A 21280-nucleotide genomic window follows, 5' to 3' on the forward strand; every position below is an offset into this window, starting at 1 on the left:
CCCACACCTGAGTTCTACTTCCAACACAGGTGTAAAATGCTAGGTGTGGGGACTTTGATCACATTTGTGATCCCAGCACTGGATAGGTGGCAACAGACCGATCTCTGATTGGCTTGCCAGACAGCCTACACTGCTTAATAAATTCTGTTCCAGTGTGAGACTAAAAAACAATGACCTCCAGAGACACCCACACATGTATGCACCTACAAACATGAACGCCATACATTTTTTTTTAAGTAAGGGTTTTTGTTTTTGTTTTTTTTAAAGCAGTAGAAAGGGAAAATTACCTTCTTCATCAAAGACATGGTGGCATTCCCATAGTAGTGTAAAGGACTGTCTGGTCTGTAAAAGTTGTACTTAAAACCAGCAAGGTGGACTTCACTGCATATGTGAAATGCCATCGTGATGGCAATGATTCCGGTTGTAGGGTGTTTGGGTTTCTAAGAAGAAATCAGAAACTTAAAAATACAAATAGGCTACATTCTTTCCAAACATAGTTGGCTGCCCTGGTCTGATGAAAATGGATTTCTAAACAGTAAGAGACATTTTCAGCCAGTATTATGTGGTAAGACTCAAGCCCCAGAGAGAACACATTCCTCTAAAGAGGACATACATTATGATTGATATCTTGGAAAATCTTTAAAATATAATAGAGCTGCAGTTCTAGCTCAGAGGGCAGGTGTGAAGTGAAAAGTATCTTGCTGTGTTTGAACAAAATGAAGCATCTTGAGTCTGTCTAGATGGAATATCTACATAGGTAGCTATGGAAAAGATAAAGCCTCTGGAGAACCAAGAATATCAACAAAAGGTCAGGAAAGTCTGTTCACGAATTTGTGCCCTTGTGATCAACACTATATTTTTCTCCATTTTCCAGCCTTTGAAATTGGAGCATCCTAACACACTCCCACCATGGTGTGTCACCCTAAGCATATAACAGGAACTTCTAGAACTGAGCTGAAAGAGTCACTTATTGTGTTGAAAGGCAGAGCCAGGCAGATCTCAGAGTTTGAGGCCAGCCTGGTCTACAAAGTGAGTTCCAGGACAACCAGGGCTTCACAGAGAAACCCTGTTCTGGAAAAATTTGGGGGGCGGGGATTGCTTCCTGATAAGTGTATGCCTCTGGTATTTTATGTTGACTGACAAAGTGCTTGAGACAATTCTTTTCACTCTTAAAAGCTACATCCTTGGGTGCTGGAGAGATGGCTCAGAGGTTAAGAGCACTGACTGCTCTTCCAGAGGTCAGGAGTTCAATTCCCAGCAACCACATGGTAGCTCACAACCATCTGTAATGGGATCCAATGCCCTCTTCTGGTATGTCTGAAGACAGCTACAGTGTACTCATATAAATAAAAAATAAATATAGAAAAAGTGCTACATCCTTGTCCTGAAGCTGTTCTGTGCACAAGGCTGCTAACCAGTCCACTAGTCATGCAGGCCTTGATGTACAACACTGAAGATGAGTTTGCAAGAAATGAACCATTGGCCATTCAGGGAAAAAAAAAAATCTGAAGGCTGTATGTACAAAAGAACCCCAAAACACACATCTCTCCCTTAAAGACCTTTTTTTTACAACCTGTAAAACATGAGGTCATATCCATTTGGTGTCCAACTTCATGAACACATCTGTAGTCCTAAGAAAATAGCATTTGATCCATGGTTCTTAGCAATTTCTGAAAGCTCTCATGTCCCTCTATGCCCTTAGCTGGATGTTTAGTTTGAAACTATGTGATGCTATATACGTACCTGATCTTTGGGAAATACTCTAGGAAAATGAAGCAGTTGAAAAGCTGCTTCTCTGATGATATATGGATCTAATATTCTGATTTGGGATTGTTTATAGATCAATTTTAAGGCTGGTTTCTTCCAAAACCCATCTGTATTCTGAAATAAAGGACACAGAAAATGGGATGTTGTGAATGTATTTTACTTTAGAGAGGAAAAAAAAAATACAGAACATAATCTGAACCTAAATAGTTTGGCCAACTTACTATTTTTCTACCTATCAGTATCTCCATCAGCCACCTTAAGTCCTGAGGCTTAAAGACAACGAGAACCGCTGTAGTATTGGGATCATAGTGACTGGGATCTGAAAAGACAGACTCTGGATAAAAAAGCCTGAAGGTTGTCTTTTTCCCAACTTCCTCTTCATGGCCTAAAACAGGACCACTATTCATTCTGTGGGTAGCAAGACAACAACATACAGGATGAGTGGAGTGCTAGCCGGTTCATCAAGTTCTGAGGCTTTAGAATTGGACAGGTGTCAGACGTCCCTGCACTCTGGAACCCCAAGACAATTGATTAATATTTTACAGTAATGGTAAGGAAAACCATTCCTTCTCACGAGACAGTCATCTGTATTCAAATACTAATTATGACATCAGTCATTCAGTCTGACCTACACACAACTAAAGAAATGAGAATACAGAACCACAGAATTACTACAGTTAAAAAGAGACCATAGTGAATAACCACACAAAGCCACTTTGGATTTACAACCAATAGCCCTGAATTCTTGAGAAAGTTATATGCCTACAGGCTATACAGCCCTAAAATACATGGATGTGTACCCACATGACTGATAAGCATGGAGAATCACATTTGAGTTACTGTGAAGACCCACTGAAATTGTGTTCTGGGCTGGAAAGATGGCTCAGTGGTTAAGAGCATTTCGTGTTCTTCCAGAGAACTGAAGCTCAGTTCCTTGCACCCATATGCTGGCTCACAATTATCCCTAACTCCAGTTCTAAGGGACCCAGTGCTTTCTTCTGGTCTCCACAGGCACCAGGCACACACAGGCACACACACACACACACACACACACACACACACTATGTACTTATATACATGTAGGCAAACACTCATAAAGTAAAAATAAATCCTTATTTTTTTAAGTATTCTGAAACTAACCTTATAAAAATTCTATATCACACTCAGCCCAATTAGAGGAATTCCTTTTACGACTGCACTACAAACACTACAAAAGGTCTATTCTGGATTAGTTACATTCAAGGCCAAAGTTAGACACTCACTGAGCATACACTATAAAGGCATTCTATTAAAAAAAGAATGTTTTGCTTCTAAAACAATGTCCCTGGGAGGATAAATATTGTTTTACCCTTTTGCCACCAACTCTGTATAATACTAGACTCTTGCAGTAGCTTTCAGAATGTACCCATGGTATTTCCCTACAAAGACTGGCTGAGGTTCAAAAAATGATCCAAGTTAAACATCTGTAAGTGGGAAAATGGATGAGTCTAATTGTTTTATAAATTACAACAACTTCTTCAAAATGGGTAATAAAGAGAAAGATGTCTTGCTTGTAACCCAGAAAACCTTCAGATACACTGCAAGACCTTCCCAGTGTGTGGTCACAATGGCTGCATAAAGCTATTACTAACATACTTGGGGGGTGGGGGGAGATAGAAAAAGAGAGAGAGGGAGGGAAAAGGGGGCAGTGGGAGAGAGGGAGAGAAAGCACTACTCAGATAAGAACCTTACTTCACTTCCTTTCAGGCAATAGAAATAGGAAAGGTATTTCCCCTACACTGTGTATCAGATACTGTTGGTATCCATAGCCACAGTAACAGTCTCCTCCTCATTACAGAAAATGAGTCACTCGTGAGCTCTTGACCCTATGATCTCTTCTTCATTGTATCCGGCTCACTAGTCATTTCAACTACTTTAACCATATGCCTTCTTAAAGTCTGTAGCCACCTCTCCAAGGCTCAGCTCCCTTTTCAGCTGCTCGGAACAGTACTCAGTAGTTGACTATGCTGGTCTTTCCCTCTCCTGATCTGTATTCTCTCCTCAGTTCATTCCAGTTGGGCTTCTTGCCATATACCCTGCCTACAGTTTTTGCCAAGAGTGACAATGACCATCAGTTGGCAATCCAGATGCCCCCCCCCCACCACCACCACCACTTTGCACAACTTTTCATCATCACAGGGACTCCCTTGACTGCTCTTCTAAAACAGTCCTCTCGTGGATACACATCACTTCCTTCATGACTCACTGGTGGATCACTTTTTTTTTTTTTTCTTGTTCAACCTCTATGTCTTAAGAGCTCGGAACCTCAGTACCAGGCTCTCTTGTGCATCTCTCTGTTTCTCCCTGGGGAATCTCCCCAAGCCCTTGGTTGAACTACAGTTCATAGGCCACTCACTATTGAAAAGTTTAACCCCTTTATGTGACTGTCCATTTACCTACCACATACCTCAAAAACATTTCGCAGCTAACAGACTAATGCAGGAATTTTTATGTTCCTCTGAACCCAAGCCTTAACCTGTCTCTCTCGAACTTGCTAAATGACTCTGCTACTCTCTAGCCAATGGACAGAGCTGAAGACAGCCAGAGGTGCCCTTACATCCTTTATTTGGAGACATAACCACATCTAATAAAGCAGCAAATGCTGACACCCCTTTGCAACCTAGTTCCAGTCTGTCCACTTCCCCAATTCTGCTCAAGCATCTGCTGTCTAACTATAGCAATGACTTTTGGTGCTTCATCCCTTGCCTATCTCTCATGTGCCACTGTCTGCCGCAGCCAGAATGCTTTCAGGAAAAAACAATTTCTCATTAAAATCCTATCTAAAAGGTTTCTGAAGCTCCTAATGGCCTTAAAATTAAAATGTAATCTTCAAATCTTAAAATCCCTACACAGCCCGTTCTTTGCCCACCTCAGTAGCTTCTGGGTAGACCACTCTCCTGAGCCTGGGTTTATCTGCTGCTCCTCGAAAACTGAGGCTAAAAGCCGCCTGAGGACTTGCAATATACATCCTCTCTGTCTGGACAGCTCCTTCACTGTCTCCACACAGCTAGTCCTATATGTGTCCTTTGCTCTAGCTTAAATTAAATTTCACCTCTAAATGGTAACCTTTTCCCAAGTAGTCACGTGATAATTCTCTATCATCTCTTTTTTATTTGTCTATATTATACTATCTTCTTATATGTTTGATTACTGTTTTTCCCATTTCTTTTAGAATATAAACACTACCTGGTAAAAGCACACTCTTATCATGCACTTATCTTCCCTGTGCCTAGATTTGTCCCTGGCACATTAAATGGACTTATTAAATATTTGCTAAATCAGTGATCTGAAACCTAGTTTATTATAGCCAGTGGCCAAGGCAGAAAGATGGATAATCAGGTGCACAAATGGTCAACAAATCTTTAAACACAGCTATCCTGGAGTAGGAAACCATATTCTTTTCAAGCAATTCTAGATTAGTGGCTAGGAGATATACTTACCTTATTACTACATCATAGGAGTCGATTTTTGCTCCTAATGTCTTATTCTTCAGCACTCCTCCATTACCAACCACCACACACCTTTTACATGGCGCTCTGTTGGGCAAACAGACAAGTGAAAGACTGAGTCATCGTCGCATTTACAAAACAGGGTGATTCCAAGAACCTGCTTAAATTCCACTTGTCACGCAAGTAGAAAAAGAACCAACTGTGCCTGAGGTCCAGAGATTCAAAAAAAAAAAAAAAAAAAAAAAACATAATGCTATTGGAGAAAGTATATCATCACGGTTGACATCAGCCCTTAGTGGTTCATGTACATGTCCACTCCCTTCTGTGATCCTTAAAAGCACGTTTAGAAAGAGAAGCCTGGTTATCTCACATGTCCTGATAGACAAATGAAGAAATAAATTTAGAGGAAAAAAAGGTGTAGCATCCAAAGTCCAAACTCCAAACAGGTGGAACTACCATTGAGTTCCAAACTTCCAGAGTGCCAAGGTGTTCTATCAGCATGAGCGTGCATGTACAAGCATAGCTCATACTACTTTGCTATCTAGGTTTTAAACCAGTGTTCTCCATTCCTTATCTACCCTTGGCTTTCTCTTGCATCATAGGAGTGTGGAAATGGCCAGTTTGGGATGTGGTAAATGAAGGGCAGCTCTCTTTACTCTTCCTGGGCTCACTTCAATTTTTCAAACATAGATTGCTTCTGGTTGTTTCAACCAAACACCATGCTCACTGTGCTTCTGAAAAGGCATTAAAGAGATCCCAAAGGGAATTTCCTGTAGCAGGCCAGAGTCAACCCCTGGGGTGGAACAACACTGGCTTTCAGCCAATATGACCTTAGCCCAGGGTTTTCTTGCTCTGACCACCATTCATTAGGCCTAGAAAATAAGGATCCTTCAACAAGTATAGACAAGGAGTCTTTTGGGTGTAGACAAGGACTCTTGTGAAGAGCCACTTCCTAGTACTTCCTAGTCCTTGAAGCAGAGGAAGTCTAAAGGCAACCCTGTTTCTGAAGACAGTACCAAACCAGGCAACCTCAAAACTTTTAAGACTTTAAAAAGAACAATTGTAACAAAACTGTATAAATGCTGTGTAATAATATTTAAACCCAGAGAATGTAGGAGTGGGGGGTATTTAAAAGAACCAGACTGGATTAAGAGATGATGTATGCATTCTCTAGTAGAGTTTACCTTTTTTGCAGAGCATGTATTTCAAATAGCTAGTTTATGTTTTAGCACTAATATTAGAAAAGCATTTTTAAAAATATAAACTCCTTACCCATTTTAATTACATTTATGTTCCCTCCCCAACTCTGTTTGTGTGTGTTTGTGTGTGTGTGTGTGTGTGTGTATGTGTGTGTCAAATGTGATCACAGGACAATTAATGTGAGCTAGTTTTCCCTTTCCATCATGTGGGTGCTGGCAATTGAACACTGGTCACCAAAATGGGCAGTAAGCACTTTTACCCACTAAGCTATCTCACCAGCTCCTCTTCTCCAAACACTCCTAAAACACTTTAACTAGAGTATTTTATCTCTAGTTAAGTATTAGATTGGTCTGCATCAGCATCTACTTTACCAGATAAGAACAAAAAGTGACAATTTTATGGGTGTCAGTGTAGAGGAATTTTAATCTGGCAACATGGCTTTCTGCAAGGGATCACATCCAAAGACCTTCTAGGTATATGTGATCCAGCTGGAATGACACACCTTTAATCCCTCTGGTCAGAATACAGACATGCCCTTAGTACCTGCCTTTAATCCCAAACAATAAAGGTAAAATTAGTTTAGAAGGAAGCAACCATGTTGGAATGTGATGGTTAATTGAGGGGCAGACAAAGTGATGAATCAGAGAAAGATTTGATAGAATGAGTCAGAGGTAACATATGCCCAACTCTCATGAGAACAAACTGAAAAGAGAGGCTACTTAAGGGCATCTCACAGTGAGTCGGGAGTGAAGGGCAGTACAATGAGTGCAGTTCAGTTGAGTTCAGGCGATGCAGTTAAGTTTATACAGTTCTGTTCAGTTTGTATACTTGGGAAAGTTTGGGTTGTAGAAATCAGAAGCAGTATTTCTAAGCAGAACAATTCAGTCAAAAGCCAAGAGAAGCCAGTTTGAATCAGTCAGCTTGGAGAGGAGTTTGAGCCAAAACAAATGAACTGAACTAGCCAGCCAGAGTTCAGAAAGAGCTAGAAAGGGTGAGCTTATTCAGCAGTAAGCCTCCAAGACTACAATTATATCTGGCAAATAAAAGTTACTTTTACATGTCAGGACTTTGGGGGCTGGAAGACAAAGGGCATTGTCCAATAAAAAGTACCCACAAACTTTCATATCATTAATAACTCACATGTCACAATATGTTCTGGAGGTATTTTTTTATGTCTATATATTTTAAGAAATTAACCTGACTCAGTATAAACAAGACTCAATATGAACTGCAGAAAGCCCAGTATACTAAAGCTCTCTGCTCTTCACTGCTAAAGGGAGGCCACCACTGGATATCCAAACCTTTTTTTTTTTTTTTTTTTTTTTTTTTTTTTTTTTTTTTGGGTATTATAACTATTATTCTCAGGAAATTTACCCCATAAATGCCCTCTGCAGAGAGCAGTTCCCTCTCCAGAACATCAGAGTCTGTTCTTTCCGAGGCTGATTCTGTTGAAATTGGCTGTGCCTCCCCACCAAAGTCCTAAGCAAGGCTGGGCATCAAGGGAGTGGCTCAGAACAGACAAGTTAGAGGCAACAGCTGTTCCCATGGAACAACATGAAGGAGATTAGGGAGGAGTATCTGTAATTATCACTCTAATCCCTCTGCCTGCACCAAAGACTGAAAGCCACTTCAATTATTCTATCCAGAGACAAACTGCAAGACTCCAGCTTCTACCCCTAGCCTGCAGTCCCTATCTAATACCAGACTACAGGCTTGGCTATACAAAACACACAAGGGTAAGGGATTCTGGGAGTTGAGGCTACCAGCATGCCCCCTGAGACTTACATTGGAGTTTCAACAAAGGATTCCTCGATCATAAGCTCTAGCTCTGAAATTGATTCCTAAAAGAGGTAACTTGGGTCAGTACCAAACTGGGTTAGTGCTGTAATGCTGCAGTACCAGTGCACTGACAGGCTGAATCATAGTAATTGTCGGGAGCCATAATGGGACAAGCTAATGATGAGCAGATGATCATCCTGAAATGCTTGCCTCGGATTATTTTATAATCTGCGACGAGTGTGCCCCATTAGCAAGGCTGTGGTGGACATGATTTTAGGAAAGATTCCTGCTATTAATATGCTTTTCCCATTATTACTATTATTAAACATATGTAACAATCACTAAGCAATAGCACACCCCTTTGTAGCAGATCTCTGCAGATCCACGAAGATGTACTGTCTTGTAGTGATACTATATAGACAAATAGATGACTTCTTAAGTCTTAATGATGATCTTATAAGAATTCCTAAAATTATATCAGTGATTATTAAGCTCTTTTATATCGGGACTGCTATTAAGTCCCTTAGGCATAGTCAAACTGCAATGAGAACTCTGCCAGTCTCCTGAGTGTTATCAGTTAATTGCCCCAAGAGTGATAGTAACTGGACCTTCTCCTGCTCAGAGCACATTCCAAGAGGTCATAAAACCATTAGCCTAGGTTACTAGAGGGAATCCACAATTTATTATAGGTACCAGGACAGAAGAGAAAATATTGCCTGGGTTTATCTATACAAAACTTCACTAATTTCTTAAGTTATAGTTTCAAACTTTCTGCGAACCTGTAGAGCTAGACAGGTGATGAATGTCTAGTTAGATAATTACTCCTAATGGGTATTCATGTAAACATTCTGTGTTGTAAACTTCTATTTCAATTTATGACTTGAAATTTGGTGTGAACTTGTGATGAACCTTGTAACATGTGACCATGTACTCTGAAAGATGTATAAGTTCTGAGGACAAAGAGATGACAGTTCAGTTAGAATAGAGCAGTTAGAATAGGAAGTTAGAAAGAGCAGTTAGAATGGTGAGTTAGATTAGTCAGTTAGTTAGACCCCATCGCCCTTTCCTTTCCCCCTGCTTAGAATTTTTCTCCCTTAGAATTTTACTTTGTTAGAATCTTTTCTTCTTCCCCACTCAGGACCTTTCCACGTTTCCCCTCAGATAGCTTTCATAGGATACTTTTTACACTAAATAAACTCTATAGTAACTTTTCTAAAGTGTCTTTTCTTCTTGTAAGTTAGAGCCCAGCAGTTCCTGCTGAGATAGAACAAAGGTCATGTTGCCTAATCCTCTGCTGTTAGGCTACAGGTGTTAATCACCTAAGCCTGCAGTCTCTTACCCTCAGAAGTTTTTAGGATAGTACAAGGCTATTTACTTAGCTCCTTGCTGGTCTTAGGGCCAGGATGCTGACTGCAGGTCAGCTACAGTAGCTTAGGGGCTGCCTCAAGAAGAACCGGATGGTGGGAGGAGGAGAAGAAAGAAGAACCAGCTGCGTTTCTCTCTCCCCCTCTCACCCCCAAGCCGGGGGCGAGGGGGTCGGCTCCCGGCAAGTAATGCCAGAACATACCTCTTTATACCTCCTTATCAAACTGGGTTGTGTGTCACATCATGACCTAAGGACTGATGATAGCCACTATCTGCCACACCACACTGGTCACCCCTCAAAGTGCAATTCCTGAACCTAACACATAACACATAACACTCACAGCCTGGAGGACAGGGAATATAAGAATCTACAGAGTCCTCTACAACTACCTCCCCACAAAGTGTTGTTACAGCTCATCCCTCTTCAGTGGGATGCTTGTAGGGATTTCATTTCCATTTTCATCTTTGTCAGCTTTACAGGAAATGGGGGAAGAAAGGACCTTTACTGGTGGAATAGCTTTCTATGGCTTTCAGGAAAAACCCTGTCAACTGGGATCCCACTGGGGGCACTCCTAGCATGACCCTTTTCCAGTAGCATGCATAGTTTCACCTTGGTTCTGGCAGGGACAAAATGGTACACACTTTTTGAATCACTCGTCTCAGAATTAGTTTCTCTCAAAACAAATTCTCATGTTCAATAAATGAACAGAAGCTTCCCACTTATCATGGTCCACTTGACTTCAGAATCTGGCTGCCGCCCTGGCTCCTTAAATATGAGCAAAAATTCTCAGAATCCTCTGGTGCCTGTGTAACTCCATCATGCTTACTTAACACCGTCTTCATACTTAAATAGCTGCAGTGAAATTTGAGTACCTAGAGGAAAGAGCGGCGTCATTTCTATTGCCTATCATCCCAACTGAACTGCTTACTCATTTCCAGGTGTTTACAAAATCAGTTCAGTTCTCACATTAAGTGTTTGGAGGAGAAGCTCATTTCTGTTATTCTACCCTTGGGGTGTCGGGGAAGGGGAAGGTAAGGAAATACACAGGCTCGTAATCGTCTTAGCCACAAAATTAAATAACTGCAGCATGTCTGAACTTGTTAATGAAAAAAACCCTCAACAAGTACTTAGGAAGCAGGGCTAAGATTTACCAAGATGAACCGAATGTTTCTCTTCAATCAGGCAAAACCAAAAGTCACCACAGTGCAGAGTCACAACCCTAGGCAGAATCACTACCCTGTACAGAACCACACCTCCATGTAGAGTCACTGCGTACTGCAGAGCCACTCCTCCTGGCAGTCTCTACTGTGCAGAGCCACAGCCCCCAGCAGCTTTACTATCCTATGCAATACAGAGAAAACAAACTGTAGTGGCTATTACAAATCACCTATGATGCGTCTCCTTTACTGAGTGCTTTTAGGTATTGTCTTTTCACATTGGCAACATAATACATAAAAACACATCACTCTATCTTTGGTGTATCTATGACAGATCTTACTGGCCATGCTCCAGAAGCCTATTTTTGTAAGCCTACAGTGGTGAGCTCATTTTCCCTGACAATGACTGGCCTAGTGGAAGCTACACGACTCATCCCTGACCAATCAGATAGTAAGGAAATACGTCAGATGCTTTCAGAAAGATTCTGCCCCAGCTCTGTTATCTAGATGATATAAGGTTAGAGCAGCTGCAGTCATCTTATATGTAAGAGAAAAGAATCACCCTGGATTGCTAATACCATTGAGCCACTATTTCTAGCCCTCAACCAGACACACCATGATGGTGCCAAGATTGTATAGTGGGTAAATCAGTGGTTCTCAACCTTCCTAATGTTGGAAACTGTTAGTTTGGTTCTTCCTGTTATGGTGACCCCTCCAACTATAAAATTATTTTGTTGCTACTTAACTGTAATTTTGCTACTGTTACAAATCATAATGTCGGTGTCTGATATGTAGGATATCTGATATTTGACCCTTATGGGAGTCACGACTCACAGGTTGAGATCCAGTAGTCTAAATTCAGGAAAATTCATTCAGACAACTATGGGTGTAAATGGGTACTCCCTGGGATTGTATTCTTAACACTCAGTGAAGCCAGAGACTGGCATCCTACAGGAGAAACCACAGATATGCAGATTGAAAACCACACGTGAGCAGTAGTGCATGTGCAGTCAGCAATCTGTATTCCTAGCAGCCACACCCTAACATGATGTGCAAGAGATTGGGGATGGAGGCAGGTTCAGGACTAAAGTTCCACTAGCACCTTGAAGAACTTGGCTTGCTGATCTGGCACCTCTCATCTTGGTTTTCCTGTTGTGTGAAATACAGAAATCACCAATGTCTTCCCTGTTGTTTTGTTGAACAGGACCCTCTCCTCCAGCCTGGGGAGTCCCAGCTCTTATATCTTTCCTCAGCATCTGCCCAGAGACATAGACATAGAAAACAGTTGTACTGTTTGTACTGTGATTTCCCACAAATGACCCATCTGTTATGTACAATCACAACTTCCTCTTGCCCTCAGTTCCCTCCACCCCACAAAGGCCGTGAGGTAAACAACCCTGCATTCAGCAGGATGCCGGATGGCCTGTGGATGGAAAGCAGACCTTCACCGGTGCTCACAATGCCTCTGACAGGCTTCCATCCAGTTCTATGAGCTGACATAATGGGTCCTCCTTCAGTGAGCAGAAGGCAGCTTTTTACAAACCGTTTACCATTTAGCTGCCAACTGACTTAACACAGGTGTTTCCCTTAGAAAGCTATGTGTATGCAGTTACTATATAACTAACTAGGTCACAGGACTAAAGCATTCTTTATCTGATGGATAGGGCCGGGAGCTAGTTGGTGCACTTTCTGTGGAAGCTACAGTTGTGCCATCTCAAGGCTTCTGTTGCTCCTAGCTGGGGAGGGATAAAATTCCACCCAAGAGATTGCCATATCTCTGGGAGCAGGGCTAAGCTAGAGAAGCGGGTGACAGAAACAGCGAGGAAGTCTTCACCTTAGAATTTGGGCTTGTTTTAAGTGTCCCTTGCAATTGCCTTGAAATGTCTATTTTTGGTGACGCTTGCTGAACAGAGTAGCAATGCTCACTGGGCTTGGGTGAAGACAGAAACCTAAATCTGTGAGAAAGCAACTGCAGCAGAACAGAAACTAGACCGGGCTCTTTAGCCTGGTTGACTTCAGAATCCTCCATGCCACAGAAACACTTGGAGACCAAATACATGACAGGGGAAGCTACTAAAAATGACTGTGCTTCCTTTGTCCATTAAATAGGACATACACGTTATTACATTTTGCTTACTTTGTTTGACAGAGAGTACTAGGTTCTTTCTTTTTACTTTGTGGATACTGGAATTAAACCCAGGATGAGAGGCTTAGCAGTGAACACTCGAATATCTCCTGAGCCATCTTACCAGCCCCAGGACTTGCTGTTTCTAAAGGTGAGCACACAATCACCTAGACATCAGATAACAACTCTCATCACCTTTCCAGCCAGGGATGGCTGGGTGCCTGAGTTTACCCAATGTCATCAGTGGTTGCTAGTAAATATTTAATGGTCAATTCTGAGGGAGGGAGAAGAAAGAGACAGGCTGAGAAGCTCTATGGCTCTAGGGCAGATGTCAAGCTTCCAGCTGAGGCTGCTAAATTTGGAACTGACCAAAAATATAGCTGTCCCTCATTGGAGTCCCTGGTTCTAGCTCATCATTAGGTACAATGAAGCACTTTCGATGGCTTCTTGAGGTATTCATTAAAAAAAAAAAAAAAAAAAAAAAAAAAAACAGGGCAAGCCTCAAGGGATGGTACATGCCCTTCTCCCATTCTTCCTCTCTTCTGACAGGAATGAAGATGTGATGGGTTGAACTCCAGTTGCATGTTGGACTCTAAGGAGGAAGCCATGTACTCTGGAACAACACCAAAAAAGCACGCACACACACACAAACCAACCAACCAGACAAACAAAAACCTCTACCTCTTGATATATAACCAAAATTCAAACTTCTCAGTGGGTGGCATGGTTTTGAACTATAAATTATAATAAATGGCAATAAGCCAACATATCATACGTGTTCTGTACTTCAATAATCTGTCTTCTACAGACCTGACAGATCAATAAAATATAACACTCTCATTCAGCTCTGTGCTATAAATTCAATCTCCACACTCAAGTCTCCGTCCACTATATCCCTCTATATTCCCCAAGTGGCACCAGAAGGGATTTCTACCATTTTCCCTCTTAAGCACAGGTTTGAACTTCCTAGACCATCTTCACTCTTCGACTGCCCCATTGTCCAAAATCTAAATCGTTACCTTCAAACTTTAAAAAACAAGCCCACCATGTAAACGTAAGCCTACCTCCTGAGACGCCTAACTTTTGCAATGTGATCTCAATGGATTACTTTGACAAGAAAATGTTCTACATGCTAAATTACATTTATGCTTAGACAACATATACCTAAGTAAGCTGTCTCCTTTATTCAGATATAATTCTCAAAGAGAAAGGGGACTGTTTCCAAAGCCCAACAGTTAACATTTGAAACAAGAAAAAGAGAAACACTATCAGGAACCTGTTGGCTATAGGCAGAAAGTGTGGGAAACTACCAAGGATGGAGGCTCTGTACTCATTAGCAGTCAAGTAAATTCATTCTTTAGTACAATCAGCTTAAAGATGACAAACATAGGTTACAACACCATGGGTGGGAACTCTGCAAACCTCTGAGCCAGCCAGTGCTGCAGCTCCTAAATTCACTTCATAGTTTGTTTCTTTCCAGTGGAATAGGAAACAAAATAACTACTGGATTTTTAGCAATGCACACATCTAGTAGAATCACCCAGAGTAAACGATCTTTGCTTTCTTCAGGCAAATACTTTGAGGCACTTTCAATAAAGCTGAAAGTCAGAGAGAAGGAAATAAACTCACTTGTCAAACTTGTCAAAGAGCTCACAACTCTGCAGTTTTGAAAGGGCGGAGCTGAAATGTGGCTCTGAAAAACAAATGGAGAATTGTGAATGAAAGGGGAAACATAACTCCTTAGAGACAGGGGGTCACCAGCCTCCTCCCCAAACAGGTTTTAAGTCCTTTGGACACACTGGAGTTAATCTATAAAAAATTAAAAACTTATCTACAATTTGTTTACAGTGACAACAGTAAATGTTCTCAGGTTGCCCCCCCCCCCAAAGGATGGTCAAAAAAAAAAGTCATAAATCGTAACAAAAATTAGCAATATCAGATTTCTACCAATTCTGAAACTAACCATCGAATTCAGTGAATTTCAACTAATCGGTCAAAATCTCTGATACATAGGGTTTGTATGCAATGAATATGTACTATATTATATGTATATATAATATCTCAATAAGTAGTGGGATGATTGTTGTGTTAAGAGATTGAAAAATGCCCTCTCGTTTGTGACCCCAGGAGGAAAGCAACAATACCAACCAACCAGAATCCCCCAAGGTCTAAACCACCAGCCTGGGAGCACATAGGGAGGGACCCATGACTCCATCAGTATATGTAGGGGAGGATGGCCTTGTGGGGCATAGGTGGGAGAGGAGATTCTTGGTCCCATGAAAAACAAACAGAGTGTGAGGGGGGACGTGAGGGTGGGGAGGGGGTAGTAGGGGCAGAGGGTAGGTGGGGGCACAGCCTCATAGAAGCATGAGGAGGGAGGATGGGATATGAGGTTTCTGGGTGGTGGGAGGAAGTGGGGTAAGGGGATAAAATCTGAAATGTAAATATAATACCCAATTTTTTTTTTAAAGATGAAAAAAAGAAACAAAAGAAAAAAGGAAAAAAGAAAGAAAAAAGGTGATTTAATAACACGATGGGAAGAATTTAGAAATTTAGGAGACAGTTTATGTTAACGGAAACATCATCATAGAAACAGGAAAACCACAGCATCATAGAAACAGGAAAACCATACCCTCATAGAATCAAAAGGAGGAAGGATGGGATAAGGGGTTCCTGGGTGGTGGGGGGAATGGGGTAAGGGGATAAAATTTGAGATGTAAATATTATAACCAATTTTAAAAAAGAGAAAAGTTGTTAGAACCAACATCTTTAATAAAATGTCAGCCCTCTAAAAAAATTATCTTGATACTAAAACTTGTTTTGAGAATTGTATATTGCAGAATACACAGCCTTGGTGTATCTACTCATCAAGCAAACTGAGCAGACCTGCCCAAACCTCTGATGTCCTGGAATTCCATCTGGATTCAGTGAAGACACAGTGTCAGAGGCTTATCAATTTACTCTCCCCCCCCCTTCTAATATCTCAATGCTCGTAATCAGCTTGAAGAAGTTAATGAAGAGTCAGTGCTTCTATTCCCTGGGCTTGGGGACTAAGGTGGTTAATATTGGGCTGTCTTTCTAGGGAAAAGTAGTGGTTTTGTTGGAACAGGGAGGATTAGCTAAGATTTATTACATATTTTTACATATTGGTAGAAATCTGTATAATTATTATCAAGATGAAGTTATAATTTCTTAAATAGTACAAAATTTACTTTGATTTCAAATTTAAGGTTTTCATTGGTTCAAGCTTCTTATTGATATAAATGGGAGATGAATATTGATACTCTCATGGGCATTGTGCCTGTATAGCACATTTAGGAATACAAGGCTTAGACCCAGTCCTTCTTTAACTTTTTTAACTGATTCGAGATGGTTAGACTGTGAGTTAAGGGACTATAGCAAACTTATAGCAAAAACTTTGAGTTTGTTGTTAGGGTCTTTTCTATATTTTATTTAGAAATAGCTGAGAGGAGTTAACAGACAACAGTCCAGATTACCTGACACGGATAGTTGGTTTTCAAAACATTAGAAGTCCACAGAATTGACGTTACAAACATTTCTATATTAATGTTCATTTTGATTAGAGACCTGTCTGCTCCTGACAGCTTCCTGCCTTGGATTCTAAGAAGAAATTGTGCATCCTTGGAGTTACTCCAGTTGTGCAGAGACAGCCACAAGGAAAGAATTGCCTCTTTCCATCTATAGACAAATTACTGTCGAGAAAAGGACACACTTGCAGAATAGTCAACTGATTATATCTGCCTAGACAGAATAATCAGCCCTTAATAATTCTGCATCACTAAGGTCTGTCAGATGATTCTGGGCCAGAAGGCTGAAGATTTGATGCTCCAATGTTCTGTAGTATAGGGACTGTCCAGGTGTTCAGCGGTCTCTATAAATTGGCTAAGTTTTAGAATCTATGCTTTGTGCTTCCCATAATTTCAGTTAACTCAGTCATTCTGGATTTCTGACTGGGTTGAAAAACCTATAGTCTCATAGCCAATCCTGGCTATTCACTTTGAGAGAAAAGATCTGAGTGGATGGTTTTCAGCTGATATTCATTCTAAAGCCAAGGAAAAAGCCAGGTTCAGAACTAAGTGTTCTAGTTAGGAGAGATGACAGAGGTTCTGGTTAGTCAACAAAATGATGGACTGGGCATTAGGACTATCTCGCACCTCACTGATACAAATAGGCATAATTATGCTCTAATTGTATTTAGAGAGAAAAGTTTTATTTTAACAGGAAGGGTAATATGTAGGAGGAGCCAAGGGGGAAGAAGTACTGAGAGGAAGAGAAGGAGTAAGGAGAGGAGAAGAAGAAGGAGAGGAGAAGCTAGGTGATGAGAGAGAGAAAGAGGAGGGGGCATGGAGGCAGATGTTCACGTGTCTCCACCAGTCAAAGATAGTTGATATATCTAGTTTGGGTATTGGGATACACTTCTGACTGAGCAATACCAAACTTATAAAGCCTTTGATTAACATTTTTAAAAAAATTGTATAAAAGCAAAAAGGAAAAGGGGGCATGGGATAGGGGTTTTCTAGGGAGAGGAAATGGGGAAAGGGGATGGTATCTGAAATGTAAATAAAATATCCAATAAAAAAAGAAAAATGCCCTCTCAATTTAATAAAAATAAAATCTACTGGTAAAATTAAAATATAAAGGATCTAGACAAGCAGTTCTCAACTTATGGGTAACAATCCCTTTGGGGGTCTAATAAACCTTTCACCACGGTCACCTGAGACCATCAGAAAACAGATAATTATTCATAAGAGTAGCAAAATTATACACTTATGAAATAGTAATGAAATAACTTTATGACCAGGGACCACAATGACATGAGGTACATTAAAGGATCACAGTATTAGGAAGGTTGGGGACTCATCTAGACCTTGCTGATAAAATAAATAAGAGGAAAACCAGGAGTGGGCACATGTCTCAGTCAGTAAACCATTTGTTGTGCAAGTATGAGACCCTAAGGTTAATCCTTGAAACTGACATACATAACATGATGGCCCGTGCTTGCAATCATGGCACAGGGCAGGCTGTGGCAGGAGGAGATTGAGAAGACCCCTGTGAGGCTCTGGTCTGTCACTCTAGCTACTTGATGAATTCTAGGCCAGTGAAAGACCATGCCTCCAAATTAAAAAAAAATAATAATAATAATAACAACAATTTTTTAAATGACCATTTTTTACTCTTTGCCACTATACTGCCTTGAAAAGAGTATTTATGTTTAAAGCTTTGATCCTGTCCACAAATCATATCTCCTAAGAATCATTAGGAAACAAAAAGATGTGTCTCACACCAAACAGCTCTCAAATTAACAGGCAGGGTAAGAACACAGGGACTCACCATAGGTCTTTATTCCATAAGGCAACAGAAAATTATTGGTACCATACGTGGCAGCAACCTTTACAAAATCAGCTTTACACAGAAATGGGTAAAACTGAGGAAACCTGGAAGGGAAGAATGAAGCATGAGCTCATCAAATGCCTGCTCTGTTTTCAGCCGTCTATGACCACAGCTGAAACTCATGGCAGCGAATGGCTTGGATTGCGCAAATAGTTTTTAAAGAATTTAAGACATTTGACATGCTAGATAGAAGAGCTATGCAGTTTTCAGGCTACAGGGACCCAAATTACATCACAGTGTAAATAAAACCATGCTTTCAAAACAACTCCATGTGGCAAAGTGATAGCCAGGAAGTTATGTAGGTATGGCTGCTAAGCCATTCCAAGATTTAAAAGTACCATGTGCAAGATTTAAAAGCACCAGCTGTAAAGACGAAGATATACTGAAAGTTAAACGTAGCTGGAGAATTCAACTCTGCCCTAACGTCATTAATCTTGATTCAAGAAGAAAAATTGCAGACATCTGTCATCTTGGTATATGCAATGACATCCAGATGTGGCCTATGACACCCCGCCCCGCCCCGCCCCCCCCCCTCGCTGTGGAGTTCAGCACAGAATACAGTTCCTTGACGCCTGTTTAACAAATGGGTGCATAAACTTTAACCCAGCATCAATTTTTAAGGGATCATTATAAGGTAGAAAAGGTGCTCATGTGTGTTATTAAAGAGAGAGAAACAGTCTTAACATTTCCACTAATAAGATATTTTCTCCCACCAGAAAGACTATACAACAGGGCTGCGAGCAGGACCTGCAGGCTTCACTGCCGGCTCCACACAAGCGCTGTCTTACTTTGTCCAACAGCTGTGTGCTCATATTTAAATGTGCAGGTGGGAACCAGATTGAGGCTGGACCTTTACACGGCTGCATGACAAATGGAAATAGCAAGAGAGCAAAAGTGACATGCTTCGGATTTTAATCCTGCTCATTACAAACTGGCATTGAAAACAAAACAAAACAACAACAACAAAAAAAAACCCCAAACAAACAAAAACCCCAAAACCACATAAGAGCATAGCATTCCCTGACAAAATGTATGTTCTAGCTTCAGCACTGGCAGTGACAGAGGCCTCAGAGGCTAGCCAACCTGCAAATGTCATTTCAAAATCGGTGCAGATTCTCCAAGTCCAGGACCTACACCAGAGAGGAGGAAGTGCCAGGTCTCCAGCTTCAAGCTTGGGAGAAGACCCAAAATCCTCCCGGTCTTCTTAAAGAAGCCAAGCTGTGAAACGTGGCACCGGTAAAGGGTTGTCTTGCTCCGAGCTGGCCAGAGTGATATGACAATAATGGTAACCAGTAATGAGCCTGTGCTTGTAGTCAAACCTCTATTCATCACTTATATTTAAATGAAGTGGTTATTTGGCACAACCTCAGACATTGCAAGAACATCGAGAAGGATTAGTTTTACTGGTAATAATTATGAATATCACAATATGTACTATACAGATTGAAATGTCTTTTATTACAGGTCTGCAACTGTTACTCCTACAAAAAGCTTGCTTTGGTTAAGTACAGGCAGTGAAGATCTTGTTTGGAGAGGAAGCCATTAGCCCTTAAGTGACAGACCTGAAATCTGCACTCAAACCTGATTTGGAGTCTTCCACACAGTCCAGCTTCCCAAGCAGAGCTTCCTCGGGACTCCTCTCCTGGCTTTACTCATCCCCAGAGGATACTGTACAAATGACAAGCACATGCCTACCTGTCCCTTTAACTACAATCTTAGATGCTCACGCAGCAGTCCTAAACAAATAGCATAACCTCAGCGGAAGGGAGTCTCAAATATTGCATTAGACAATTAAACATGCCTCACTGAATTTGTGACTGTATTTGTTATCTAAACGTGTGTCGCCCAGCCATCTATCCAAGTAGCAGTGCATGGGGACAGAAATGGTTGTAGCCTACAAATTTCTGGAAGCCACGGTGATCGCTCCCTGTTCACATTACGTGAAGATCCATCATTTGCATTCTGTGTAGTTCTGTAAAAGTGAGGAGAAGTTTCTAATGAAGAAATTCTAACAAAAATACATGACCATATTTATAGTACAAGGGAAAAGAAGTCACAAATAACAAAAGTAGAAAAACAGAATAGGAGAAGGGGTGGAAAAAGCCTAAGAACAGTTCTTTTTTTTCTGATCAAATGCAAGTAGCCCTGTCCAGTCTCACCGGAATGAGGAGAATAGCAGCTCCTATGCCCTTCCTTAAACTATACTCAGGTTGCTGACTAAACACACAAGAACAGACTATTCAAGCTCCTTGCCCACTTTCTGATACATACAGTGTCTACCATGTACCAAGGTTTGCACAAAAAGGACAAAGAGTGTGAAAAATGACCACATACAGACATCTCGCAAATGCTGGGTGGCCACGGTTTTTTGTTTTTTTTGGGTTTTTTTGTTTTGGTTTTGTGTGTGTGTGTGTGTGTGTGTGTGTGTTTTGGTTTGGTTTTTTTTTTTTTTTTTTGTCTATTTTTTACCTCAGAAGATCGCTGAAAGCTGGCTTCTTAAGACAATTCTTGACATTGTTTCTATTCCTCATTTCTTCAGTTGGGAACCTAAGAGACAGAAACAATGGCAGTGAGAAACCAGGGATCCTGCCCAAGGAGAAATGTATACCCAGAAACCCGCTGGCTCCACTGCTGACCTGCCATGTAGGCAGAAGACACACACACACACACACACACACACACACACACACACACGCACACACATGTACATCCCTGATGTTTAACACAGCCTTCTTCAAATCCTGCACAAGCTTGGCAATTCATGAGTGAAAGTCAAGGGAGAATGGAAAAGGCCATAGTGACTCTGGGGGTCGGAGGAGCAGTGATTCATGGAAACCTCAGGGTGGGTTACCTCAGGGTGGGAGTCAGACCCACACTCTAGTTTCAGAAGACCTCAAAGGCCTCCGAAACCAAACCCAGCCCAAGTGCACATGGCTTTCATCCACAAGTCATATGTGAGAGACCTAGTGACAGCAGACAGGGGAAA

The 21280-nt window shown here is 41.1% G+C and overlaps 1 protein-coding gene across 5 annotated transcripts in view; it reads right to left on the reverse strand.

Annotated features, from left to right (window-relative positions):
• Nucleotides 1-21280, reverse strand: part of St3gal6 (ST3 beta-galactoside alpha-2,3-sialyltransferase 6) — a 59535-nt gene that overhangs the window by 2778 nt on the left and 35477 nt on the right. For all 5 annotated transcript variants that reach the window (XM_034515845.2, XM_076943036.1, XM_034515844.2 and 2 more), the window contains exons 4-10: nucleotides 20764-20841; nucleotides 18235-18338; nucleotides 14512-14575; nucleotides 5247-5342; nucleotides 1989-2175; nucleotides 1744-1881; nucleotides 288-440 (exon numbers count right to left, since the gene is read on the reverse strand). In XM_034515845.2, the coding sequence (XP_034371736.1) occupies nucleotides 288-440; nucleotides 1744-1881; nucleotides 1989-2175; nucleotides 5247-5342; nucleotides 14512-14575; nucleotides 18235-18338; nucleotides 20764-20841 (820 nt within the window). The remainder of the gene's footprint in view (nucleotides 1-287; nucleotides 441-1743; nucleotides 1882-1988; nucleotides 2176-5246; nucleotides 5343-14511; nucleotides 14576-18234; nucleotides 18339-20763; nucleotides 20842-21280) is intronic.

This window comes from Arvicanthis niloticus, chromosome 12 (assembly GCF_011762505.2).
Source record: "Arvicanthis niloticus isolate mArvNil1 chromosome 12, mArvNil1.pat.X, whole genome shotgun sequence".
NCBI lineage: Eukaryota > Metazoa > Chordata > Mammalia > Rodentia > Muridae > Arvicanthis > Arvicanthis niloticus.